Raw genomic sequence first — 27782 nt, forward strand, 5'->3', positions numbered from 1 at the left:
GGGAGGGGGAGGAGCTGAGGGACGACTGCAGCGAGGGGTTGCTGAGCGACGAGTGTAAGGAGGCGGAGCTCAGAGAGTTGGAAAAGGAGTGGCTGCTGAGCGACGACTGGATGTTGGGGTTGCTTAGCGACGACTGCAGGGAGGGGTTACTGAGCGTGCTCTGTAGAGACGCCAGCAGACCTGAGGAGGCAAAAATCAGTAATCAGTTCATCGATTCATTGATCGTCGGAGCACTAATCAGACCTGTCAGATTAGACACGTCTATGTGAATCTATCTGATCTAATATGAAGCCTGGACCATTTGATTTCAAATACTAAATGGTTTTTGCTTTACACGAGTGATTCTGTAGATGAAACACCAGATTACATTATAAAAACAAGCATTTTTAAAAGGAGTGCATTCAACTTTCATGACTACGTACGAAGCCTGAATCAAGCTGCCGTCCCTGCAGAGCGACCTTCAGCAGGACGAATAATGAAATATGTTAAAAGCAGCACAAGGAGTCACAAAATGAATCCATGATTTATTCTAATGTGAAAGGTTCACTTATTGAGCAGCAGCTATTAATTGATGAACCCTCTCAAACATAAAACCAGCAACAAGTTATAATTTATTGGAAACTTTAAAAAGTGGAAATTATAATGAGCGCTAAACAGTTTCGTCAGGAAAAAGAACCAAATCTAAGATGTTTTGATCAAGTCACTTTATGTCTCACTTAAAAGAAAATCTTGTCAAAGCCACCAAATTCCATTGAGAAAAACAGCAATTTTACCTCACAGAGAGCAGGAGCTGCTGGTCTACTGCCGCCACGATCAGTTTGTTTGTGACATTGTGTGTTACACAAATACTGCGTTGCATCTGAACTTAACTCTTTAAAGTCACACAATCACTCAAATCAACTAACAGATCGAGGCAGCGGGAGATCAGAAACTCTCCTGTAAAATTACCGCTTTTGTCAATGAAATCTGGTGGCTAAATAAATCTGCCGTCCTCAGCACAAATGGGATGACCCGTTGAATGACCCGGCTGAGACCAGCAGTCACATGACAAAAATCCAGCAAATCACTGACCGATTTTCAGAAGGAAGAAGCGGACGGACAGATATCTTTGAAAGAGGTTGCACAAGTGTAAATAGTTTTTAATGTGATGCCCTCTGGTTTTACCCCAGTACTGCTGATATTCCACCTTTTTCTTCAAACTTTATAAAGTAAATTATCAAAGAAACTCAATGTTTCTTCTATCTACAGGTATGACTGTGCTGTTTCCATAGACATGCAGTGGAAAATACTCAGACTTCACAAGGTTAGTTGTCATCTATAAAATTAACTGCCAACTATTTTGATTTGAGTAATTCTCAAGAAAAGAAAGTGAATATTCTCTTATTCCAGCTCCTTAAATGCAAATATTTTCTGGTTTCTTTCCTCCTCCGTGACCTTTGTCTGGTATTTTATAGAGCAAACTGATCATTTCATAAAAGAAAAACCTTTAGCTGCTCACCTACTAGCCACATTGAGTTGCTTATACGAACACACCTCCCCAGACAAAGACGTTCATGCCATTATTTAACTATGAAAAGAAGTAAAAACAAATAAAACGTACGGCTGTATCATAATAAAACAACAGGCAATCAAAGTGTGTCAGTGTGGAACAAAACTCCTCACGTGAATCTTCACTAAGCAACGAGAACTACAGGAGTATGAACCCTCTCCCTCGCTTTGTCTCTGTGGCTTCAGTTAAAAACACACACTTCATGTCTGGTGGGGGAATCAGCTCGTCCCCAGGTGATCTGAGCAGGTGAAAACATCAGCTCCGTCTGACCTCACACACAACCTCCCACCTCCGTCCTCCCTCCCTCAGTGCTCCACTTCTTTGTATACACCCGCAGTAGGTCGCGTGCATCTACAGTCAGCGTTTCACATCTGCTCTCTGACCTGGTTTGAGACCAAAATCATCACAGGGAACACAAAACGTGCTCCTGCCAAGAAACACAGCATTGATAAAAATCTGCAATCTATTTTATTAGCACATTAAAGATCAATTGGTCCAATAAAAGTGCTTGTTTTTGCCACCGACTGTTATTCACAGTGTCTGATTGATTTGGTTTGACCACAAACAGCCGTTCTCTCCTCAAACACACCAGACTCCATTCACAAAAACATCATCATTTTACCTCACAGAACACAGGAGTTGCTGCTCTGCTGCTGCCACAATTGGTTAGTTTGTTTGCGCTATGGTGTGCGATACATAAATATTGTGTTGGATCTAACCTAACCCTTTAAAACACCACAGTCACACAAACAAACGAGCAGCAGACCAGCAACTCTTGTGTTCTGCAAGTTAAAATTACTGTTTTTGTCAATAGAATTTGGTGGCTCTGAAGAGTGTTATATAATGACTGTTTGTGGTTTTAAAAAAGGATCCTTTCCTTATTGTTGTCACACACTTTATTGTTTAACCAGAAACAGCCATTATATCACTCTCTTCCAAGCCACCAGATTCCATTGACAAAAACAGTAATTTTACAGGGGAGTTGCTGGTCTGCTGCTGCTTTAATTTCTTACGTTTGTTTGTGTTATTGTGTGACTGGTGTTCTAAAGGGTTAGTTTGGATGCAATACAATATTTATGTAACACACAATAACACAAACAAATGAACGGATGGAGGCAGCAACTCCTGTGCTCTGCAAGGTAAAATTACCATTTTTGTGAATGTAGTCTGGTGTGTGTGCAGAGAGCGATATAACGGCTGTTTGTGGTTAAACCAAAAGGATCTTCCAGGTCTCTCTCTGTAGGGATCCTTTCCATGATGCTGTCACACACTTAGAATAACACTCTGAGCCTGTCCGTGGATCAAACAAGCTCTTTTAGTGGACCTACTGTGATCAGGTGCAGTTGTCCCAAAGGATCACGTTGTGGCCTGTTTCTCGGCTGCTGGCTGAGGTTAAATCCAACACCTTGTGCCTACAACTAATTTTGAGTCCAAAACATGTAAAAAAAAATGGGGAGCAGGTTTAAAAAACACTGGAGTTATCCTTTAAATTAAAGCACTAGTTAAACTTGAAAGCAGTGTCACACGCTCATGGTTATCACACTTCCACATTTCCCATTTGTGTCACACATTCAAAGTAAACGCTGACAGCTCTGGGTTTTCGGCTTGGCCTTCCCCTTATGGCTGCAGGTGTGTGTCCGTCGGTTTGTGAACCTTGTGAACACAGCATGACGATCCACACTCAGGTTTGGAGAGACGGGCTGCAGCCTGAGGTTGAGCTGACAGCAGCTTCCTGCCTGTGGTTGGTATAGTCACCTCAAAAGAACGATAAAACACGTCTACATTTTCCGACTGCGCTTCCACCCATGAACTTTTTTAAAAAAAAAAAAAACTCCCTCTTCTCTCCCTCTGAGGCTAAATTTAGAGCGCTGCCTCATCGTACATCCCCCTTCGTTTTATATCAATCGCTCTCACCCACATACTTCCTCCGCTAACCTTCACATTAGTCACTTAGCTGAGGCTTTGATTTACAACAACTGAGCCGGCAGGCAGGTTGGTATCTTTCCCAAGAAAGACGCTTCAGCAGGACCAACAGCTGCTGCTAAAGGATGGAACCGTTGCTGTTTGGTTACAGGACAGCTTCACTTACGTGTTTATCAAGTCCAAATGCACATTTGATAGCTACTGATGCCGATATTTGCACTGACTGTAAAAAATTATTCTGGTATTTTAAACCTGAGCCCCATTTTTACATATTTTGGGTAGGTAGTAAAAGTGTTGGAACTGGTCCAGTAGATCACCTCAGCCAGCAGCCACCAAACGGGCTGCAATGGCTGCAACGTGATCCTTTGGGACAACTGCACCTGATCACAGTAGGTCCACTAAAAGAGCTTGTTTGATCCACTGACAGGCTCAGAGTGTTATTCTAAGTGTGTGACAGCATCATGGAAAGGATCCCTACAGAGAGAGACCTGGAAGATCCTTTTGGTTTAACCACAAACAGCACACACACCAGACTACATTCACTAAAACGGGGATTTTAGAGAACAGGACACAGGAGCTGCTGCTCTGCTGCTGCCTCCATCAGTCAGTTTGTTTATGTTAATGTGTTACACAAATATTGTGCTGCATCTGATCTAACCGTATCAACCACCCAAGTCACACAATAACACCAACACAGTAACAGACTGAGGCAGCAGTAGACCAGCAACTCCCCTGTAAAATCCCTGTTTTAGTGAATGTAGTCTGGTGTGTGTGCTGTTTGTGGTTAAACCAAAAGGATCTTCCAGGTCTCTCTCTGTAGGGATCCTTTCCATGATGCTGTCACACACTTAGAATAACACTCTGAGCCTGTCAGTGGATCAAACAAGCTCTTTTAGTGGACCTACTGTGATCAGGTGCAGTTGTCCCAAAGGACCACGTTGCAGCCTGTTTCTCAGCTAGTGGCTGATCTACTGGACCCATTCCACTAGTTTTTGTACCTACCATGGCACAGGTTTAAGATTAGCAGTTTTCGAACACACACACTGCTGCAGCCTTTGTGTGTACCTGGCGTGTGGTGGTGGAAGTTGCCGTTGCCTCCCTGTGCGTTGGCGGCATTGATACCCAGCTGAGTGAGGGTGGAGGCCAGGTTCCCCGTGCTGCTCCCCCCGCTCAGAGAGGAGGATCCTGGGTAGCCGGGCTCGTCCTGGTCGAGCGGCGTGGGCAGCGGAGAGGGGAAGTGGAGACTGGACAGGTCGGGCAGCGAGCCGCCGGTGTTGAGGGCTGAAGGGACGCCGTGAATCGGCGTGGACGGCTGCTCCGGGGACGTAAAGATACTGAGAAGAAACAGAAGAGGTTTAGATCTTCCTGCCCTTTAAAAACAGGATGGCAAATAATCATTCAGGACTGATAAATATCATAAATGTCTCCTCAAATATCTAATTCTCCAAAAACTCTTTCTCGTCTTCCTACTGTCCTAATTTTAGCGTCTCAATGTGAACTTTCCTCTGCACCCTGTCTGGTTTTCTGTTGTCTGGTGAGTGATTACTGCCTGCAGGGAGTGTGAAGTAAAATAATCCAGCCTTTGAAACAACCCTCGTTCAAATGACGAATTGAATTTCAGGCCGCACTAAAGAAATGTCCGGAAGTGGCTGTGACATAATGCAGTGTGTGATAGGTTGTGTGTACAGAGTGTGTGTGTGTGTGTGTGTGTGTGTGTGTGTGTGTGTGTGTGTGTGTGTGTGTTTTTACACTTACTTGATACCGGGGACTTCACAGGACTTGGGTCGGGACGACAGAAGAGACAACTGAAGAACGAAAAATTATAATAAAATAATCTCAAGGTTTTTACAGACTGTACAGTAATAATACAAGAAATGAAAAGAATAAATAAATAAAGCATTGCCAAGGAAACAGGAAAATACAGTAAGAATAAATCAGTTTTGTGTGTTTTGTCGTTACCTTCTTGGTGTCCCAGGGTTTGAGCAGTTTCCCCTCATCCAACACGTTCTCTTCGATGGGGGGGACGGGGTACGGGAACACTGAGGGACAAAAACATTTGTAAACATATATAATAAGAGTTGAAGCCTCATCGCCACATATATAAAAAGAGCTGATATACAGCTTCAAGCTTTGTGATTATTTCTGACAGCCATTTAAATTGAGGAACTAAAGCTGTGCTCGCTTTTTGTTCGCTCTCTGCAAAGCCACCAAACTCCATTGACAAAAACTGCAATTTTACCTCGCCGAACACGAGAGTTGCTGGTCTACTGCTGCCTGATAAACAAACCACATTCGCTAGTTTGGATGTGAGCTAACCCTTTAAAAGACCAAAATCACACAATAATACACAGAAACTAACCGACCGAGGCTGCGGTAGACCAGTAAACCACTGTGTCCTGTGAGGTAAAATCACTGTTTTTGTCAATGGAGTCTGGTGTCTTTGAATAGAACAAAGACCTTCTGCAGTTCCCCATCAAAAAGGGCCGTCTGATGAAATGTAAAGCGCTGAAAATATTATAATTATATGATACATGTCAAATTATGTTGATTTTATTTTTTAAGGTTTTTAAAATCCGTGTTCCTGCTGCCCCCGTCCACAGCAGTACGTCCACACTTCAAATAATACTGACTGTTCCTTTAAGACACATGCCATATACTGAGTTTCACACATGCTTGTGGAGTCCTGCATGGGTTTAGGTTACCCGGATGGTTTTTGTTTTGATTGGTCTCAAAAAGAGCGAGAGGGGAAATGATGTCACGCTGCAAATCAAAAGGTTTGCAGGTTGCAGATTTCACGAAAGAGGCCCCAGGGGAGCGCTGCTGTGGCGTGCCAATTCACGGGCAGAGCAGAAACAGAAAGGGTCGTATCTGCGCTCACACGTTTCACAGCGAGTTTCACAGACGGAGAGTTGAAAAGCTCCTTGTATTAATCAGAGTCGGCTCACACAAAATTAACCAGCAATAATTAATCTGAAAACTATTTGTTCAAAGCAAAAATGCTAAAAAGTTTCTTAAAAGTCAGGATTTTCTGCTTTTCTTCTTCTGAAATTGTAGAAAACTGACTATTTATTGGGTTTTGAATTTTCTGAATAGTCTTTGTGTAACCTCATCGTTGATATACACTTTAATACACACATTCAGTTAATTAATATATTCATTTATGTTTCATGTATCTTCAACACTTTAACAAATAAATATAAATATAGTTTCTGTTTCTCCATCCACTGTTGTTCTGGATCAACATGTTCTCTGTCTTTCTTTAGTCTCCTCTGATGAACAACATGTCTGAGTCCTGGATTTCCTCCATGTTTCTCCAGTCTGAAGTCTTTTCTCACTCATTCTGCTTCACTGACTTCTGGAACCTTCTAGCTGAGGTCGGACACATTTTAGGGACATGAAGAAGAAGAAGGTCCTCCAAGAAACGAAGAAGAAACAGCAGTGTGGAGATCAGATGGTTAACAGAAGATTAACTATTATTCCAAACACTGCTGGTGACACTTGATATTCAAACTTTACATTAGTGCAAACTAGGTTATTAAAAAAATTAAGACAACTATTCATCTGCATGCAAGTTCCCTGATCGATACCATGCTGTACCAAAACAAAGCATGTGCCATGAAGTCATAATCTAGAGCAGGGGGGTCAAACTGGCTCAACATTTAGTGAAGAGTCTAAAAGTGACTATTTTATTATAGTATATAATATAATAATATATATTTTATTCAGAAATATGAATTTAAACAAACTCAACAACTTTTCCTCAATAAAATAAATAAAAATTTTAATTCAAATTTTTTTATCCTCATGTTTTGTATCATAGTGTCGTCTTATATTTATATTCTTTAATTACAGCTCCACAAACAGGACTCACAGGTTTTACCTCCGACAGACAAACAGGTAAAACTTTTTGGGGGCTGAATTGTCGCTATAAAAGTGCCGATCGATGCATTGATCCGCTGATCGAGGACTAGCGCGGCAGCTGTTCAGTGCATTGTGGGATTTGTAGTATGAGAGGCGGGAGTGCTGTTTACCGACGGGCCGTTCTTAATAGTTCTTAATGATCTCGCCTTGAGTTTGACATGTCTGATCTAGACGTTTTTCTTTTTTTGCACAACGTGAGCCAGGCATCTCCGAGCCTCCGTACAGTCACAGAAATGTGCTTTCTGAATTTGAAAACAATGATGTGAAACTGCCCTGAAAGCTGACAGCAGTGCGTGTGTGTGTGTGTGCGTGAGACTCACTTCTTCTGGCCTCTCCGTCGCTCTGACCTGCAGGATCACACAGACAGACACAACAGGTTTTAACTGAGTGGGAAATATCGGCCTCAGTTTACATTCAGAACATCCTGATTGTGCTGCCAGGCCGGAGGAAACCCTGTTTGGACTGAGATCTTTATCCTGAGGAAATGTGTGGAAACGTGTCGGGCCAGAAAAGTCACTCTAACAATGAGCAGGTCGCTACATCACGTCCAAAATAAAGACCAAAAAACAAACAGTCATCGCTGAGTGCTCTCGTCTGACGGAGACATCGCACCATTTTCACTTCACGTCACTGTGGTTTGAAGAGGCTGCGTATGAATCAGCTGCAGGCAGACGATAGTGGATGATTGACTCTCCTTCAGTCAAACTTCAACACAAACATTTTCTGCACACGACTGCATGAATAAGCCAGAAAGATGAAGCTGCTGTTCTGGAAATGCTGCGACATTTCCCCTAAACGACCCAGCAAACTCAGACAGAGCATGCAGTTGCTGATTCATGCATGAGCTTAAGGATATCAAACTTTTTAGCAAAGTTTGTGAGTTTGGAGGAACTTATATTATACCCGAAAAACTGTTTGTTCAAAATCCGAGTTTGCCAGATGAAATCTGGGTGAGGCGTCCCACAGGGATCAGTAATGGGACCCCTTTCTTTTGTGTCCACGCTGTCACAGTTAATAATCATTTGACATACAGACAACACACCGCAAATTACATCGGAAGAGCAAAATGTTGCTCATTGGTCCAACCAGATCAATTTTCCATTAATCTCAATGTCCACACAATTTCTCAGAGCCATACAATGAATTTGGGAATTATCTTCAATCACTTTGTTTCCTCTGAGCTGCATATCAAAACAGAAACAGCTGCTATATCGCTTTTATCAAAATCACCAGACTCCATCTGCAAAAACCTTAATTTTCACCTCACAGTACTCAGGAGTTGCTTGTCTACTGCTGCCTCCATTGGTTAGTTTATGTTATTATGTGCTACAAAAGTATTGTGTTGAATCAAAACTAATCCTTTAAAACACCAAAATTACTTAATTGATCGACGCAGCAGTACACCAGCAACTCCTGTGTTCTGAGGTTAAATCCCTGTTTTAGTGAATGTAGTCTGGTGTGTGTGCAGAGAGCGATATAACGGCTGTTTGTGGTTAAACCAAAAGGATCTTCCAGGTCTCTCTCTGTAGGGATCCTTTCCATGATGCTGTCACACACTTATATAATAATAACACTCCGAGCCTGTCAGTGGATCAAACAAGCTCTTTTAGTGGCTCTACTTGAATCATGTGAAGTTACCCAGAAGGATTACACTGCAGCCCTTTTCATGGCTGCCAGTTTAGGTGATCTACTGGACCGACTCCCACCATTTCTATACCTACCAGTCATTTTTAACCCAAAACATTCAAATAAACTGAACTGCTCCGAGAGTCATTCTAGTTATTAAAATAACAGAGCAGGCATTAAATGCTCTATATGTTTCCGAGCAGGTTGTGTATTTCATTGTTAGTGTTTTCGTCGAGAGTGGTGCCCCACCGGTGCGTCTGTTGCTCTGGGGGGTGAGGGTGGGTCCTCCTGTGGTGAAGGGGTCTCCTGAGGGAGGGTTCATCACACTGGTGTGGAGGGCCGAGTCAGAGTTGGTCCTGAGGGGGGCGAGAGACATAAAGTGTTAAGGGTTGCAGGGAGAGCGAGGAGGAGGAGGAGGAGGAGACGACAATCAAGGAGAAAAAAAAAAAAAAAGATTTCTGAAGAAGCTGAGGGTCAGGTGAGTCTTCATCCTCCAAAACAGCGAGATATCAAGGTTAAAACACCGACAACAACAGCTGACATGTTTTATTTCTCCCCCACACATGAGAGCAGCACATTTAATCTTCCTAAACAAAATGTAACCTCTTAGTTTAGGCCAATAAAAACTTGAAGCAACTTATATGCACGTTAAGAAATACAACAATTATTTCAAGCATCTCAGACACTAACTAGTGCAGACTCCAACAGTGCTGAGGTACTCCCAAAAGACCCACAGTTCATACACAATTGATTTCATTCAATTCAAAGCCACCAGACTCCATTGATAAAAACAGGAATTTTACCTTGAAGCACACCGGAGTTGTTGGTCTACCACAACCTCCATCAGTTAATTAGCATATATTATGTGCTATGCAAATATTGTGATGGATCAAAACTAACCCTTTAAAACACAAAAGTCACACAAATAAATCTTACTGATGGAGGCAGCAGCAGAGCAGCAGCTCCTGTGTCCTGTTCCCTAAAATCCCTGTTTTAGTGAATGGAGTCTGGTGTGTGTGCAGAGAGTGATATAACGGCTGTTTGTGGTTAAACCAAAAGGATCTTCCAGGTCTCTCTCTGCAGGGATCCTTTCCATGATGCTGTCAGAATAACAATCTGAGCTATAACACAGCTGTTTCTGGTTAAGAGTCTGCAACAGAAAATGACCTCTTTGCTTAAACTGTCACGCTTCAGTTTACTTTTCGTGGTCCAAACAGACGGAGTTAGTTTTCTTTAGAGCTCCGATAATGCAGATAACAGAGAGTGGAGAGATGAAGAGAGCTCGAGAATGATTAAAGTAAAAAAGAGGGATAAAATAGACAATGTAGGAAGAATTTAGAAAGTTATAGGAAAAGAGTGAGGATGGTTTAAAAGGCTGAAAAGTTTAAATCTCTAAAGACATAACATTTTCCAAAGTGAAGTTTGACAGGACATTTTTCACCCTTTTATTTAAGAACTTGGTTCCCCTCTCAAGGTGGGAGCTGGAAGATGGGCCAGCAGAAGGAAGGACAGGAGGAACTAAAGGGAGGTAGAGGGAGGAAGAGGATGAGGAGGATTCACCTGTTGAGTGCGGTGGTGGGGAGACGAAACAACTGGCTTTTATCCCCGGGGAAGTTTCCGGACCAATTCCTTTTCATGATCGACAAGAACAAAAAGTTATTTTCCTCCACCGAGCAAGAACATCGAAAAAGAGGAAAAAAAAAAAAATAGGCGGGAGAGGAAGAAGACGAAGAAGACGAGCGTGGGGTTGGAAAGCAAACGCAAGCGAAGGAAGGAGGAAGATGGAGGCAGCGAGCGATGGGCAGAAGGAAGCTGACGTGTCACCTGACGTGAACGACGAAGGCCTGTGATGCCAACGCAGAGTCTCTTTGTGTGTCTTAAAAATCGATCAATACGTGTTTTCAACGAGTGCTAATCTGCTCATCTTCATCGCCGAGGCAATTCACACGATCAGATACATTTGAGATGCACGTGTGGGCTTACTACCAATATGATTCAGCCCTATTATGATGCAATATTTGATTCAACACAAAGTGGTTCATTAACAAATCAACTAAAAAAGTGACAATTTTGCACATATTTCAAGTTAAAATTCTAAATATTTGTCCCTCCAGGGGAAATTCAAGCATGCAAACATAAGCCCACATAAGGAATTCATTTACACAATCAAAATACAATCAAATATACTCTAATAACAAAGATGATGCATTTCAGGCTGTGCTAGAGGTATGAAATGGTCTGTTTACATCTGGAAACTAAAGCCATTTTGCTTTTTCTTCACTCTCTTCAAAAGACACCAGACTCCATTGACAAAAACAGCAATTTTACCTCAGAGAACATGGGAGTTGCTGGTCTGCTGCTGCTGCGATTAACAAACTAACACACTTGTTTAGATCCGAACTGACCCTTTAAAAACACCAAAGTCACGCAATGGTGCACAGAAACTAACCGATCGAGGCGGCAGTAGATCTTCAATCTCCTGTGCTCTCTGAGGTAAAATGGTGCTTTTGTCAGTGGAGTCTGGTGGCTTCAAGAGAGCAAGTAGAGGGAGGACGGCTTCAGCTCCCCGTCAGGGATGGCTTGAACTGATATGGAATTTTTTAGGTGTTTTTTTTATGGAGAAGAACCTCAAACAACCATGCTTCAAGTAATATGAACTTTTATCTTAACCCATCTTAGACCTCATATCTTAAGAAACCCAACTCGACTCTTCAATCGGCACTCGTCCCGTCATGCCTGTATCTACAACATCAACATCAACGCCTGACTTCACTTGTCAGCGGCTAGCTAGCTCGCTACAGTGGACAAGAAAAGATTGTTAGATTATTATTGAATGATTATTAGATGGCGTACTAACGTCTCAGACCAGCCAGGCCAGCTAACTTCCTGTTAGCCCTCCGCTAACTTGAATATAAAATTATTTAATCGTGCTGCTCTTCTAGACTTTCCAAGTGTTATCTGAGGGTGAAACGAGTCATCTCGCGGCTTCCAATCCTAATATTTCTGCGATCGTGTTGTTTCCCCATCGTCACTGTCATCGCTATACAGAAGCTAAAAGCTAATAGCTAAAATCCCATTTTAAGATAAGATCGGATCTTTTCTTTCTAAATGCAGTTTGTGTTTCTGTAAAACCAAAAGTCTTAAAACGTCATCCTGAAGTTCAAACAGGATTTCAGACTGCTTCTGTAATAAAACCTACTTACTGCACCTTTTCCACAGTCGAATTCAAGCATTTTTCAAGCGTTCTCAAGGAGCATTTTCAAGGTTTTCTAGCATCTTACAGCTGTCAATCAAGCTTATTTAATTTCTTTATCTACAGATCAAAGTATTCGGACAGATAGCGATTTATTACACTAATGCAGTGAGACTTTCAAGCACAAACTCAGATGGCTTTTCGAAGTATTTGTTTATTTTTATGAAAAAACGTGGAATAACTCCAGACGTATATCATCCAGCTGGCACAAACACCACAGAAGAAGAGCACAAACAATCTCAATCCAACTGAGCTGCGGCTACAAGAGCTGCACGGCACATTTTGTTTTGACTAAAACCCTCCAACCTGGCAGGATGACCGGTTACCAAATCTCTGCTGGAACGAAACACACTTCTGTTCACTTTTTGTCCACAAACTCCGCCGCTCTTGAAATAAAGCAGTCCGAGCCTCAACAAACCAGAAACAAACGTGTCAAATAACTCAGGCGACTGAAGACTAAGTGCAGGTGGGATCGCTCTCAAAACTTTCCAACAACTAAGCCTGTTTTTACCAGAAAACTCCGTGTTTAGAAAGACTCTGCGGATGGCGAGCCGACAAAGTGAGTCAAATCTAAACAGACTTTGGGAAATGGCTGGAGGTCGTTCTCCAGCCTGGTGTGTGTGTGTGTGTGTGTGTGTGTGTGTGCACATATGTCTTTGTATAGTTATGAGGACAAAATCTGGTTTTCTACCGCGGTGTGAGGTCCTCACTGGTCCTCACAACTTAAACTGGGGGCGTTTTAGAGTTAATACTTAATTTTAAGATAAAATTTAATTTTAGGTTAGGATTAGGGAATTTTTCTGTATATGCAAGTGTGTGTGTGTGTGTGTGTACATGGTTTTATGTACCATGTGTTATGAGGACCTTCCTGCATTGTGAGGACATTCTGCATGGACCTCACTACTGAAAAAGGCTGAAAAGTTTGAGGGGTCTTGGTTTAGGGGTTAATTTAGAATTAGGTTAAGGTTAAAGTTAGGATCTGTGTGTGTCAGTGTGTGTGTGTGTGTGTGTGTGTGTGTGTGTGTGTGTGTGTGTGTGTGTGTGTGCACATGGTTTTACACATCCTAACATTCCTCCATTGTGAGGACATTTTGCCTGCTCTGGACTTGGGTGTGCATTTGCGTGTGTGTAAGAGTGCACATGGTTTTAAAACCACCGACATTCCTGCATTGTGAGGACGTTGGTCCTCACAACTTCAAAGATCTATTTGAGGGTTACGACTTGGGTTTATGGTTAAATTTAGAATTAAGTTAGGGTTAGTGTTAGGGTTTGGGTGTATGTGTGTATTTGAAGGTGTGTACATGGTTTTACACCATTGCTGTGAGGACATTCCTGCATTGTAGGGACATTTTGCCTTTACTCACAACTTCAAAGGGTTAATTTAGGTGTGATGGTTACGGTTGGGATAAGTGGACTGTCCTCACAACTATAGAGAGACAAGAATGTGTGTGTGTGTGTGTGTGTGTGTGTGTGTGTGTGTGTGTGTGTGTGTGTGTGTGTGTGTGTGTGTGTGTGTGTGTGTGTGTGTGTGTGTGTGTGTGTGTGTGTGTGCGCGTGCAGTGGACCTTCTGTGACTGTGGACCGAGGCCAGTCTCTCTCTGAAGGGTAATTGTTGTCTTGTTAGAAGAAAACCAGAAATAACGCAGGCGGGCAGGCGAAAATTTAACGGCTGGAACGATGCAGAAGAAAAAGCCCAAAAAAGGAGGAATAAAAAAAAAAACCAGAAGGAGGACAACAGGCAGAACAAAAAAGAAGAAGAGGGGGAAAAAAAGAAGTGAGAGCTCTTCAAAACCAGCTCAGGTTTGGAGAGACGCCGGCTAAAATCAACTCTGTTTCCTGTTAGTGGTCTAGAGGCTAGCGTTAGTGCTGCGGAGGCAAATGAACCGAAGCAGCAGCCTCAGTCTGACCCAGAAAAACCTTTGTGAAGCCTCAGCGTCACCTCATGTGAGTCTCATCTGAGGAGAACAGTTCCTCTACTAACGCTGTCTCAATATCCTGAACAATTCACAAGACCAAAAGAATTACAATGATGACCCTCCTGTGATTGGTCAGTGAGCAGGTAGCCCCTCCCCCCTCTTCCTGGTGTATCTTCCTCTAAATGGACCTTCATTGACTACATGAACTGAAGAAGACTGTAAACTAGAGACTGAGAGCAGAAACTGTTCACTGAGCTGATAAATCAGGAGAGAAGTCGCCTCATTTCCTCATTGACTTCCATCCAATCAGACTTCAGTTTGGAGCCAGTGGAGTCGCCCCCTGCTGGACATTAGAGAGGATGCAGGAATGTTCGTGCTACCTGGGGCTAACGCTCGTCCTAACTGGGGCTAATGCTCATGCTACCTGGGGCTAATGCTCGTGCTACCTGGGGCTAATGCTCGTGCTACCTGGGGCTAATGCTCGTCCTTCCTGGGGCTAACGCTCGTCCTAACTGGGGCTAATGCTCGTGCTACCTGGGGCTAATGCTCGTGCTACCTGGGGCTAACGCTCGTGCTAACTGGGGCTAATGCTCGTGCTAACTGGGGCTAATGCTCGTGCTACCTGGGGCTAATGCTCGTGCTAACTGGGGCTAATGCTCGTGCTAACTGGGGCTAATGCTCGTGCTACCTGGGGCTAATGTTTGTGCTACCTGGGGCTAATGCTCGTCCTTCCTGGGGCTAACACTCACGCTAACTGGGGCTAACGCTCGTCCTACCTGGGGCTAACACCCGCACCACCTGGGGCTAACGCTCGTCCTACCTGGGGCTAATGCTCGCACTAACTTGCTTCAAAGAAAGGTACAACCGAAACCTAGAATCACTAACAGACCAATATTTTCTCTCGTCTATTAAAAAATTCGCTTTGCGTTTGGTGGTAACACAACTTGATACACGTACTCCTAAACTTCTCCAATACAACCGCATCAGCACCGCTTTAAGAGGTGTGTGTTCTGTGCATGGTTTGGTGCCACGACAGGTCGGCAGCCTGTTTCAGTGATATCTGAGATGGGGTAAGCTCGTCAGAAAATATCAGGGGTTTCAGCCGGCAACGTACCTTTCCAAGTTTAATAACTTTACAAGCAATAGTCCACCTTCTCTGCACACAAACACGGCTCATGGGATTCAACCCACGTGGTGTCGCTGTCCGTGTTTTAGTCAGCTCAGTTACAATCTTTAACAGCAAATCGAAGGTGCCAACAAGTGATCCAAGTATTCGAGTGGGAGATTATATCCCCCGTTAGTGATTTAATATTTTATTTGCCTTTGTGTTCAGTGTGGAATCTCCAGCAAAGCGGAGGAGCGAGAGTGGGCACAAAGTTTCTATACTAAAGACAATTTGGGGACTAAAAAAGACCGAATGTACAATCTTGTTTACTTTAAATTAAATACATTAAATAGATACCTTCTTATCTAAACCATAATGTTGCCTATTTGAGGTGAGTTTAGACTTAAAGTTATGCTTTAGTGAGCTCAAACATGAAAAACATTCAACATAACATCCTAATACAACCAGAAATCACATACTGTATATATATATTCAGGCAATTAATTAGCCTCAGGGAACACGTTTATTTTGAAACGCTCTTAAACAAACTTGTCTAATCAGGGAAGAGATGCTCGATGAGTCTATTCACTCTGTGTTTCTTCACATTCATGTATTCTTGCTTCTGAGCCACCTGAGGTGTCACAAAGGCTTCAGAGAGGTTTTCAGAGCAGTGGGAGCAGAGGAGACTCAAACAAGATGCTTTGGAAATAACAAACAGGCATCCCTGCGGACAGCCACGTCTCCATGGAGACAGACAGACAGCATAGAGCGAGGGGGGGGGGGGGGGGGGGGTAAACAGACAGTACCTTCTCCAGCTGGGGTCAGGAGGCGGGGACAGGTAGGCAGAGTTATACGGCGAGCTGTCCACCTGAGGAGACGACCGGTTAAAGAAACAACTCTTTTACACTTTCTGTTGCTGCTTGAGACGACGGAACCCTGGCCACTATTTTGGTGTCTAAATGGTTAACAGGTGGAAAAAAAGTGTTGGAACTGGTCCAGTAGATCACCTCAGCCAGCAGCCACCAAACGGGCTGCAATGGCTGCAACGTGATCCTTTGGGACAACTGCACCTGATCACAGTAGGTCCACTAAAAGAGCTTGTTTGATCCACTGACAGGCTCAGAGTGTTATTCTAAGTGTGTGACAGCATCATGGAAAGGATCCCTACAGAGAGAGACCTGGAAGATCCTTTTGGTTTAACCACAAACAGCACACACACCAGACTACATTCACTAAAACAGGGATTTTATACAGGAGTTTCTGGTCTACTGCTGCCTCAATCAGTTAGTTTGTTTGTGTTATGGTGTGGCTTTGATGTTTTAAAGGGTTAGTTCAAATCCAACACAATGTATATGTAACAGACAATAACACAAACTAATCAATCAAGGCAGCAGTAGACCAGCAACTCCCCTTTTTCTGTGCGGTAAAATTACCATTTTTCTCAATGGAGTCTGGTATGGCTTTATATGAAGCGATAGAACGGCTGTTTGTGGTTAAACCAAAAGGATCTTCCAGGTCTCTCTCTGTAGGGATCCTTTCCATGATGCTGTCACACACTTAGAATAACACTGAGCCTGTCAGCACTTTTAGTGTTTGTAGCCCACTTCACGTCTGTCTACTGGACTAATTCCAACTGACCAATCGACAAAAAACTAAAATAATCTCAGTTAAAACTAATTTTTCTATTATAACAAAGCTCACTGCCCAGTATCAAATAACATTTCATGGATAAATCCACTATATGATTGAAGCATCTCGACTTCTCTCCTTCACAAAGTAACTGAAACTTACTAAACACCCTCACTGGCCGCACAGCTTCACACTAAAACTGCTTCCAGCTCCACTCGTTCACACTTTCTTGCTGAACAGACCGGGTGTTCACTGCACAAGTCCAGGCTGATTTGAGCGGCTCAACTTTCCTGCTCTCCCTTCCTTTATATGTTGACTCTCACAGTTTTTGCATTCAAGTATAAAAACTACCAGTGTCTTTAAATCACAGTCACAGAGGCTCTCTAATGACCTGGGATGCTGATATCGTCACTGATTTTCACAAATATGCCAAGGACCAAATGGCAAAAATGAGCTGCTGATTCAGTACCAAACCCTATTCTGTGCTGTTTGAACAGTCCCTCTAAGCTACGGTTTGATTCAATTTGTTGTGTTTTTGATTTGATTACACACGGTAATCCAAGCACATGCATCATAGAAGCATAACATGTAAATAATGAAGGGGTCTAATTCATAACCTCAAAATCAGATAATTAAAGGATGGCTTTGATATTTTTAAACCTGGGCTCCATTTTTACATATTTTGATGTCTGAATGACTGGTAGGTACAAAAAGTGTTGGAACTGGTCCAGATGATCACGTCATCAAAATAAGTGCTTGTTTGATCCACTGACAGGCTCAGAGTGTTATTCTAAGTGTGTGACAGCATCATGGAAAGGATCCCTACAGAGAGAGACCTGGAAGATCCTTTTGGTTTAACCACCAACAGCACACACACCAGACTACATTCACTAAAACAGGGATTTTAGAGAACAGGACACAGGAGCTGCTGCTCTGCTGCTGCCACAGTCAGTTAGTTTATTTGTGTTACTATATGATTTGTTGGTGTTTTAAACTACTAGTTTCAGATCCAGACCAAGATTTGCACAACACAATAAAACAAACAAACTAAGCGATGGATGCAGCAGCAGAGCAGTAGCTCCTGTGTCCTGTTCTCTAAAATCCCTGTTTTAGTGAATGCAGTCTGGTGTGTGTGCAGAGAGCGATATAACGGCTGTTTGTGGTTAAACCAAAAGGATCTTCCAGGTCTCTCTCTGTAGGGATCCTTTCCATGATGCTGTCACACACTTAGAATAACACTCTGAGCCTGTCAGTGGATCAAACAAGCTCTTTTAGTGGACCTACTGTGATCAGGTGCAGTTGTCCCAAAGGATCACGTTGCAGCCATTGCAGCCCGTTTGGTGTCTGCTGGCTGAGGTGATCTACTGGACCAGTTCCAACACTTTTTTCCACCTATTAGCTATTTAGACACCAGAATATGTATTAAAAAAAAAATAAATAAAATAAAAAAAAACAGGGCCCAGGTTTAAAAATACCAAACTTACCCTTCAAGGGCATAAAAACCCCTCAGTGATAAACCTCTGGAACAAAAACACATTATGTTGCTGCTGTGACCTAAAAATTCAGCAGATTATGATTCTACTGACAAAATGACATTAAAACAAATTTACACACACAAGATAAAATAATATCTCTGCATGAGGTTTCAGGGCACTGCTGGAGGACATGGATGGACCAGAAAGGGGAATTCAGAGAGCGTGGAAAGAAAAAAACGACACTAAAGCTGTTGTATATTCTCTATAAACCCTCTGTGCAGTTCTAAACGAACGCTGTGGAAGCATCCTGCAAACACTGTGTAGGTTTTCTGTCTTTCTTTGATTTCTTGACAGACATAAAAGTGCAGGGTAACTTCAGCTGTATCCTTTAACAGCCGTTAGGATTAGATCTGACAGGACAGTGAAGGATACTTGACGGTTGCGGTACGGTCGGACCGGTGAGATGAAACGGCGGTCCCTCTGGACTCGCTCCACCAGACCGTGATGCCGAGTAGACCGGTTGGACTCAAGAGTGGAGGGGAAAGAGCCCTGAGAGACACAAAGAGAGAGATCCAGTGAGGTTTTTGATTCATTATGCACATTTATTGTACATTTCTGATATCAGTTATTGTTGATTGAGGTCAAAAGTGATGAGATTTTTTAAAAATAACCGGCTGGTTTGACGCAGATATGTTCGTAAACTGGTTAATTATTTTATTCTATGGTCATAAAACAGAACTGCTGCTCACATGATTAATACCTCGGCCCTGAAAGCAGCTCTAATTTCAGCTGCCGGCTGCTGTGGGGGACGTCAGACAAAGGCTTAATATGGAGGACTCGCAAAATAGTTCACACGCCAACCTGAGCGTGTTCTTTTCCAGGACGTTTGAGATTCATCGACCTGCAGAGGCGGAGAGCTCAGAGGGAGCCCCGCCCCCGCAGGTCTGCACGCAGCGGCTGTAAATCTACACATGCACGTGAGTTTAAACAGCAGCAGAGATACAGCAGTTATATTGAAATGCAGCGCTCTAAAATTGATGGCTAGGTTTTATTTTAGGAGCTAATGTTACATATATGGTTCCAATATGTAGCATGAACCTGCACAGAGTTTAGAGGTATCAATCATTTTCAGCATACAGCTGTTTTTTAGTAAGAAATATTTACTATATACACACATTTTATTTAATATTTAACAGACAGTAATTATTAGCAGTAACAGGATTGGAAGAACAACTGTTGAAATGAAACTAAAAGGGCCATTAGGTGTTTATTAAGGCTTTCCACACACATTCCTTGCAGTGATTTCTTGACTAAAGGGCCACAAAAATAATGATGTGATAATTCTAGGTTTAATAAATGAAATTAAAAGCCTTCGCTACCTTTGTTTTCTCTCTTTTATCCGTTAAATACATTGAATAAACATTGGAATGCCTGAAACGCAGCTTTTAAATTAACATAAGGACTCTTTTTTGCATTTATTTCAGATCAAGTAACTTTTACAAGCAAATATCGGAACATAGAGAACAGGCCTAAAATAAACACTCTGCAGTGGGCGTGATGTGTCTGCGTTACCGCGGCAACTGTACATTTCGGGCAATTTTGTCATTGGCTGAAGAGCGATAAAGTTTTCTAGTTTGACAGAATATATAAAAGCATTTCTTTCCATCAGTTTGTGTTGATGTGCTGCGATATGACGTCTCCACACATGTTGGTGAGAAACGTCAAACGCCGACTGAAGAAACAGCTTCGAGTTGTTTGACCGAGTGTTTGGCGTTAGCCTCGGAGGCTACAAGGCTAGCATGTGTCACGTGTGCACAGCGTCTGAAGTCCAGTGGGGTAAAAATAGAGAATTTTACACAAAAACCAGCAAAGAAGCAGACAAACCAGAGAGACGGAGGTCAGTCTGAGGTTTTATCTGGTCAAATCCTCCACTGGGGACTTTATACACTGTGTACACATGACAGATGCTAACGTTAGCACTGCTCTGTGGCTAAAAAGGTAAACTGATTAAGACCCTGTCTTTGTTTCGTCTATTGGAAGTGATTTTAGCTGACAAACTCTATATAATCTATTGCGTACGTTTAGCTTTTATTCACAAAACTTTTATAGTTTAAGGAAAGTTTTAGCTCAAAGCTGCTCCCAATAGCCAAACGCAGGCTGCTGCGGTTTAAGTTGTGTCTCTTGCACGTGTTGCTGCCAATAAATCAAGAGCCTGTCTCATCTCTTTATACTTAACATACAACGTTGTTAAGGAGTTAAACAGATAAATAGTGCTAGACAATAAATAAAAGGCTTCAAACTGCTCCAGAAATCGGTGATTGGCCCCAAAAATCCTTAAAACCCCGAGCATTTGTCAAGCTGTGTTACTGCACAAACTATTTTCTAGGGAAAACAAAACCTGGAAAACAACACGATGCACATTACGGAGGCGTCAACCTCCCGAATTCCTCCGAACTCCCTGCGGCGCTCAGAAGCCAGAAAGACCAGCCGAATAATCTCATCTTCATCTGACCTCAGAGGCAGAGACAAATAAGGCTGACATTCAGCCGCGATATCGGCGGAGGGGAGTAAAGGGGGAGTCGATGATATTGATGAAAAACTTCCATTACAGAATGAGTTTGGCTCTGCGGAGCTGACGGGAAACTGATGACTCAGAAGTGGAGAGATGAAGGCAGCAGATTGTGGCGACGCAGCAGCAGATGCTTAAAACACAACTCACAACCACTGCCTCGGCCCTCAGACTTTCAGTCTTTATACGTTTAATCACCTGTGCTGTTCTTCTTCTTGTAGCGGAGGAAGTATCTGTATGAGTAGCTGTGGTAGAACGGAAGTGCTTGCAGACATAGTAGCACAAACAGTAATAGTATCGGACCACTAACAGTAGTAGATGCATTAATAACAGTTTTGGAATTGGTCCAGTAGATCACAAATATTGTTTGGGTTTGAACTGACCCTTTAAAACAACAAAGTCACACAGTAAAATAAACTAACCGATAGAGGCAGCGATAGAGCGGGAGCCCCTGTGTTCTGTGAGGTAAAATTAACATTTTTGTCAATAGAGTCTGGTGGCTTTGAAGAGCCAGACTCCCTTGACAAAAACAGTGATTTTACACAGGGGTTGCTGGTCTACTGATGCCCCTATCGGTTAGTTTGTTTGTGTTATTGTGTGGCTTTTGTCTGTGTTTTAAAGGGTTAGTTCAAATCCAACATAATGTATATGTAACAGACAATAGCACAAACTAATCAATCAAGGCAGCAGTAGACCAGCAACTCCCCTTTTTCTGTGATGTAAAATTACCATTTTTCTCAATGGAGTCTGGTATGGCTTTAGATGAAGCGATACGACAGCTGTTTGTGGTTAAACCAAAAGGATCTTCCAGGTCTCTCTCTGTAGGGATCCTTTCCATAATGCTGTCACACACTTAGAATAACAATCTGAGCCTGTCAGTGGATCAAACAAGCACTTTTACTGGACATCTGAGGTGATCTACCGACCCAGTTCCAACACTTTTCGTACCTACCAGTCCTTTAATCACTGGAAATGTGAAAATATAGGTCCCAAGTTAAAAGAGGACAAAGAATTACCTTTAAAAAGCAATGCAAACTAAAAGAGACAAAATGGGAGATGAAGGAAATGACATCAGAAGTGAGAGCATGGTGGTTGTCAGTCACCTGGAAGTCCTGAGGGGTCCTCCCGATCTGGTTGACGTTGGGTAGCGAGCCGCCGTAGTAGGAACCCTGACTCCGGGCAAGACGGAGCTTCTGGGCCTGGAGCTGATGGGACGAAGATGACAAGAAACAAAGGCATTAATACTTTAAGGCCCAAGAGCACAATAAATCAGATGTATTAGAAAATAGATCACTTCAGCCAGCAGCCACCAAACATGTAATGTGAATGTAGTCTGGTGTGTGTGCTGTTTGTGGTTAAACCAAAAGGATCTTCCAGGTCTCTCTCTGTAGGGATCCTTTCCATGATGCTGTCACACACTTAGACCACACACCTATTAGCTATTTAGACACCAGAATATGTGAAAAAAAAAAAAAAAAAAACAGGGCCCAGGTTTAAAAAAATCCAAATATAGCCTTTAAGGGCATAAAAACCCCTCAGTGATAAACCTCTGGAACAAAAACACGTTATGTTGCTGCTGTGACCTAGAAATTCAGCAGATTAAGATTCTACTGACAACATGACATTAAAACAAATTTTACACAAGATAGAATAATATCTCTGCATGAGGTTTCAGGGCAGGGCACTGCTGGAGGACATAGATGGACTTGAAAGGGGAATTCAGAGAGCGTGGAAAGAAAAAATGACACTAAAGCTGTTGGGACTCTTAAGTCACCATCACAAAATCACCAAGGGGCTTTTAGTTTAACCACAAACAGCCGTATTATTGCCACCAGACTCCATTGACAAAAACAGTATTTTTTACCTCACAGAACACAGGAGTTGCTGGTCTACTGCTGCCTCGATCAGTTAGTTTATTGTGTGACTTTGGTGTTTTAAAAGATTAGTTTTAATACAATACAATATTTGTGGAGCACGTAACAACATAAACAAACTAACCAATGTAGGTAGAGGCAGGCCAGCAACTCCCACTACTCTGCAAGGTAAAATTACCATTTTTGTGAATGGAGTCTGGTGTGTAATGAAAACGATCTTACAGGTCTGTCTCAGAGGCATTTTTAGTGATGACCGGTTTTAAAAACACTGGAGTTATTCTTTAAACAGGACAAACAGAAGACAGCCAGCATGAGAAAGGGCTCACATGGGGACTGTCGGACCTGCTTCGTCCTTGAAGAAAAACTCCCAGCATGCACTCGGTCACCTCTGGCAGACAGACAGCTGCATGTCAATGATTCTTTGGCAAACATTTGCTTTTTCGCCATTTGAAGGAGTCTCTACCATCAGGCCGACTAACAGTTGGGTCAGCAGTGTCAGTTAACGAGGACACCACATCGTACACGGATTATATAACGAACAATAGCTTCCTATATGAAAAGAAAAGTAGCCAGCAGTGAGTAGACCAAAGGGCAGAGGCCACAGACGACATTTCAACAAGGAAATACAACAAAACTCTTGCCAAATTCTCAAAAATTGTACAGGCAAGTGTCAAGTAAACTATCTGAGCGCAGCACTGAGGTTACAACCAAACCTGAAGAGACCGTCAGCCTCAAAATGCATTCAAGAGTTGTATAAAAAGTCTGCTGTGGTTATCCAGAAGTAGTTTTCTGAATCTGGGGCTTATTTTTTTTTACTGGTAAAATATAGTAAAATCTAACCACACGTCTAAAATAAAAGCAATCCTTCTTTTTGCAGCTGAAAGCTAACCCGTCAAAGTGTTTTGTGTGTTTTTTTATTCAAATTTGAAGAAAACTGTGCACGGATTTTAGTATTTCTTTCAAATACAGGAGTGTAATTTATTATAATGTTCTTTTACAGTGGTGTTTGTATCATGTTCACACCTGAAAGTTGCACTACAGGTGAGAAAAGTCCTTAAACTAACAAGACAGACCTGACCTCTGTCTGATATAATGAACCAATACTGTCTCTGAACCAGACTCCATTCAAAAAATGACAAATTTAGTGGGGGGAGAAAAACCATAAGAGAAAAAGATTTCCAAAACCGGAAGTATATATTTTCAGCATGAACACACACACACACGCACTGTCCCACTTTCTTGGAAAGATGAACTAATTTAATCTCCAGTCTCTCCTGTCCTTTCTCTCTATCTGTTCATGTCCTTGGATCTTTGCAAAACACTTCTGGAAAATCCTGTGTGTTTAATGTGTCGCATTACCGGATCTTTAGGAGCTTCATAAACTCACATCAGCGGCGTCAAGACGAAGCTGTTTCGATGTCAGTGTTCGTTAGAGCAGCAACGATTAGTCAATTAACCCTTTGGACATCCGTCGTCTACTATTGATCTAATTTCTCCCTTTTATTAACATCTGTGTAGACGACGCTTGGTCACTGAGCGATACGCCAGCCAGCCTTTTCCCACCGTTACTCATCACTATGTTAATCCGGACACTTCCATGAACGCCAGCCGGCAGCCAAAAGTACAAATGCGGCCCACCTTTGAGTTACATAGTCTGGGAAAAACCTTTATCCAGGGCTTCCAGAAACACTGACGGACATTTATCACCTGTTTTATTGGCCAAAGAACTAATCGATAAATGGGGAAAATGATCTATGGATTAACTGGGAATTAAAACAACAGTTAGCAGCGGCCCTGAGGTTGATGCCGCTGCCGTCAGTGAGCTAATTATTGTCCAGGGACGAGAATCATGCCCAGAGTCACCAGGTGGATGAGTGACGAGGTTCAGTCGGAGCCCCGTTAGGTTTTAATCATTCACTTCCGGTAAAAAGAAGAGAGTTCTGGCTGTAAAAGCTGCCGCGAATGCAAGTAAACGGGACTCAGGCCTTTGATGTGAGACAAATTAAACCAAAACCAGTCGTTCAAATAATAATCTAAACTGTGTTTTTCTGTCTTGCATTTATTTATTATTTTCTGAGTATCCTGCTTTTGCTTTGTCTGTTAAAGCACTTTGTAAACTCTGCTCTCATAATTGCGGCATAAATAAACTTACTGTATTAATATCTGAGCTGAGCGGAAAGTTCAGCATTAAACATATGGAGGATTTTCGGTTTTCGCTGTTTTTATAATCTAATTAAAAGGCGGTTAACAGCGATCTGTCTTTGTTTGAGTGATGTTACATTTTCAAGGCCTCATTTTTTGCTCCAGGAAGTTTCAGACAAACTCCGGGAATCATATCATAACTGGACTGGATCCACGAACGGCTCAGAAACAACAAAAACCGTCCGCTCAGGGCTGTTTGTGGTTCAAAACTGAGAGGAAAGACAATCTAAAAGAGCCACAGAGATTAAGGAGAAACACTGATCTCTTTCTAAGAATATCTCACCTAAAAAACACAAAACAAAACTTCTTATGACTCAGACAGTTTGCTCCAAACGCAGACATTAACCACTGTTTTCAAGCAGGACGACGCCTGTAATACAGCAACACGACACTTACAAAGTGACAAACACCAAACGACTGATTATTCAGCCACAGTGACTACGGAGGCAGCAGCAGCAGCGTTTCAATCCACCGGACCAGACCAGACACAAAAAATCTCTTGATACAAAGTCTAGTTTAGAACTAGAGTAAATAACCTGATAACTGAGGAAAGTAGGTCCACTAAAAGAGCTTGTTTGATCCACTGACAGGCTCAGAGTGTTATTCTAAGTGTGACAGCATCATGGAAAGGATCCCTACAGAGAGAGACCTGGAAGATCCTTTTGGTTTAACCACAAACAGCACACACACCAGACTACATTCACTAAAACAGGGATTTTATACAGGATCTGCTGGTCTACCGCTGTCTTGATCAGTTAGTTTGTTTGTGGTATTGGGTAACTTAGGTGTTTTGAATGATCACTGTGGATCCAACACTATTTTTTTTTAACACACAATTAGACAAACAAACTAACCGATCATGGCAGCAGCAGACCAGCAACTCCATTTTTTCTGCAAGGTAAAATTACCATTTTTGTGAATGGAGTCTGGTGTGTGTGCAGAGAGCGATATAACGGCTGTTTGTGGTTAAACCAAAAGGATCTTCCAGGTCTCTCTCTGTAGGGATCCTTTCCATAAAGCTGTTGATAACCTGGACCAATTCCAACACTTTGTACCTCCCAGTCAGTTAGACACCAACATATGTACAAATAGTGTCCAGGTTTAAAAATACCAGAGTCCTCTTTTGAGATAAGGATAAGACCAAGATTCTTCTAAACACAGCTTGATTACTCACCAATCTTTTATTTCAGGGTTGTGGCCCCTTCTAATGCACCTTTTTTTCATCATGTAATCATGTTTTTTCGGTGGGATGAAGATACGAAGAGCTTTAACCTTTATGTAGTCTGGGTAACAGCGTCATACTGGCCAGCTCCCACTCAAACGGTCAACTTTTCCTACATATTGGTGACGACTGAGGAATTCAAAGCCAGCAGCCTTAACTGAGCAGCACATGAAATCCCAGTTAGCCAAACCAGTGAAAGCTCTGGAAGTCCCTGTTCTTCCCTGCAGCTCCAGCACTCAGTATTCTGCCCTGTAGCTGCAATTATCACCATCCTGCCAGGAGAAAAACGTCTTTAAATAGATTTAATTAGATTCTGTTTATGGGACTCTATCTCAGCTCATCTGGAAACCCCCTCAAAAAAAAAACAAAATTAGTAATAAATGGTTGCAATGATTACTAAAGCCATATTTTCAAGGATTTGATATTACTGCCCAAGATCTCGTGATAAAAATACACTGAATATTAGCATATAAACAATCATGGCTCAGTTGATTGAATTACCACAGTGGATGAACATAGTCAAAATATTAGTGTCAGGCTGCCTGACACTGTTTCCATCTCAGCTTTAAAGCTTCTCTTCCAGACGTCCAGAATACGTGGGTGTTATGTGAGCCGACAGTAGCTCTGTAACCACAGTGAGTAGCAGGAAAACATCACTGAAATTTAAATTATTTCTTGTAATGGCTGTAAACTCAAATAAAAACATAAGACAAAAATATTACGAACCCTGAGCTGGGAAGATTAAAGTCAAACATACATATGAATTTTGCTAATAAGCCATTTATTACTGCTCTTTTATCTTCTTGCCTGTCCATCACCATACTGGCCAAAACAATATATCTGTAGTAATCTGATTAAAGGGTAACTCTGGTAGAAAAAGTGTTGGAATTGGTCCAGTAGTCGCCTCAGCCGACACTGACAGGCTCAAACTGTTATAGTGTGGTCTACTAGACCTGTAAGATCATTTTTGTTTAACCACAAACAGCTATTAAATCGCTCTTTTCAAAGCCACCAGACTCCATTGACAAAAACATTAATTTTACCTCACAGAGCAAATGAGTTACTAGTTAAGTGCTGCCATCCGTCAGTCAGTTTGTATATTAACTGTGTGTTACACAAGTGTTGTGAAGGATCTGAACTAACCCTTTAAAACACCAAAGTCACAAAATAACACAAACATGGTAAGCTTCAGTGGAACGGCAGCTCCAGTGTTCTGCAAGGTAAAATTACTGTTTTTGTCAATGGAGTCTGGTGACTTTGAAAAGAGCGATTTAATAGCTGTTAGTGGTTAGACAAAAAGGATCTTACAGGGCCCTATTTACACATATAGATAAAAAAGAGTTTTGGAACTGGTCCAGTAGATTGCCTCATCTGGCAGCTGCGAAACTGGCTGCAGCATAATTCTCTGGCGCAAATGCACTCGATCATTACTAAAAGTGCTTGTTTGATCCACTGACAGGCTCAGAGTGTTATTCTAAGTGTGTGACAGCATCATGGAAAGGATCCCTACAGAGAGAG

At 42.3% G+C, this 27782-nt stretch overlaps 1 protein-coding gene across 1 annotated transcript in view; it reads right to left on the minus strand.

The window, feature by feature from the left end:
- The window catches only part of LOC139205734 (CREB-regulated transcription coactivator 2), a 45009-nt gene that overhangs the window by 12516 nt on the left and 4711 nt on the right, over positions 1 to 27782 (minus strand). The window contains exons 2-11 of the mRNA XM_070836029.1: positions 22070 to 22171; positions 18830 to 18946; positions 16100 to 16161; positions 10580 to 10648; positions 9269 to 9375; positions 7714 to 7740; positions 5432 to 5511; positions 5228 to 5277; positions 4538 to 4806; positions 1 to 180 (exon numbers count right to left, since the gene is read on the minus strand). The exon at positions 1 to 180 is cut by the window's left edge and continues 290 nt beyond it. Coding sequence (XP_070692130.1) covers positions 1 to 180; positions 4538 to 4806; positions 5228 to 5277; positions 5432 to 5511; positions 7714 to 7740; positions 9269 to 9375; positions 10580 to 10648; positions 16100 to 16161; positions 18830 to 18946; positions 22070 to 22171 — 1063 coding nt within the window. The remainder of the gene's footprint in view (positions 181 to 4537; positions 4807 to 5227; positions 5278 to 5431; positions 5512 to 7713; positions 7741 to 9268; positions 9376 to 10579; positions 10649 to 16099; positions 16162 to 18829; positions 18947 to 22069; positions 22172 to 27782) is intronic.

The sequence above is a fragment of the Pempheris klunzingeri genome, chromosome 8, assembly GCF_042242105.1.
Source record: "Pempheris klunzingeri isolate RE-2024b chromosome 8, fPemKlu1.hap1, whole genome shotgun sequence".
NCBI lineage: Eukaryota > Metazoa > Chordata > Actinopteri > Acropomatiformes > Pempheridae > Pempheris > Pempheris klunzingeri.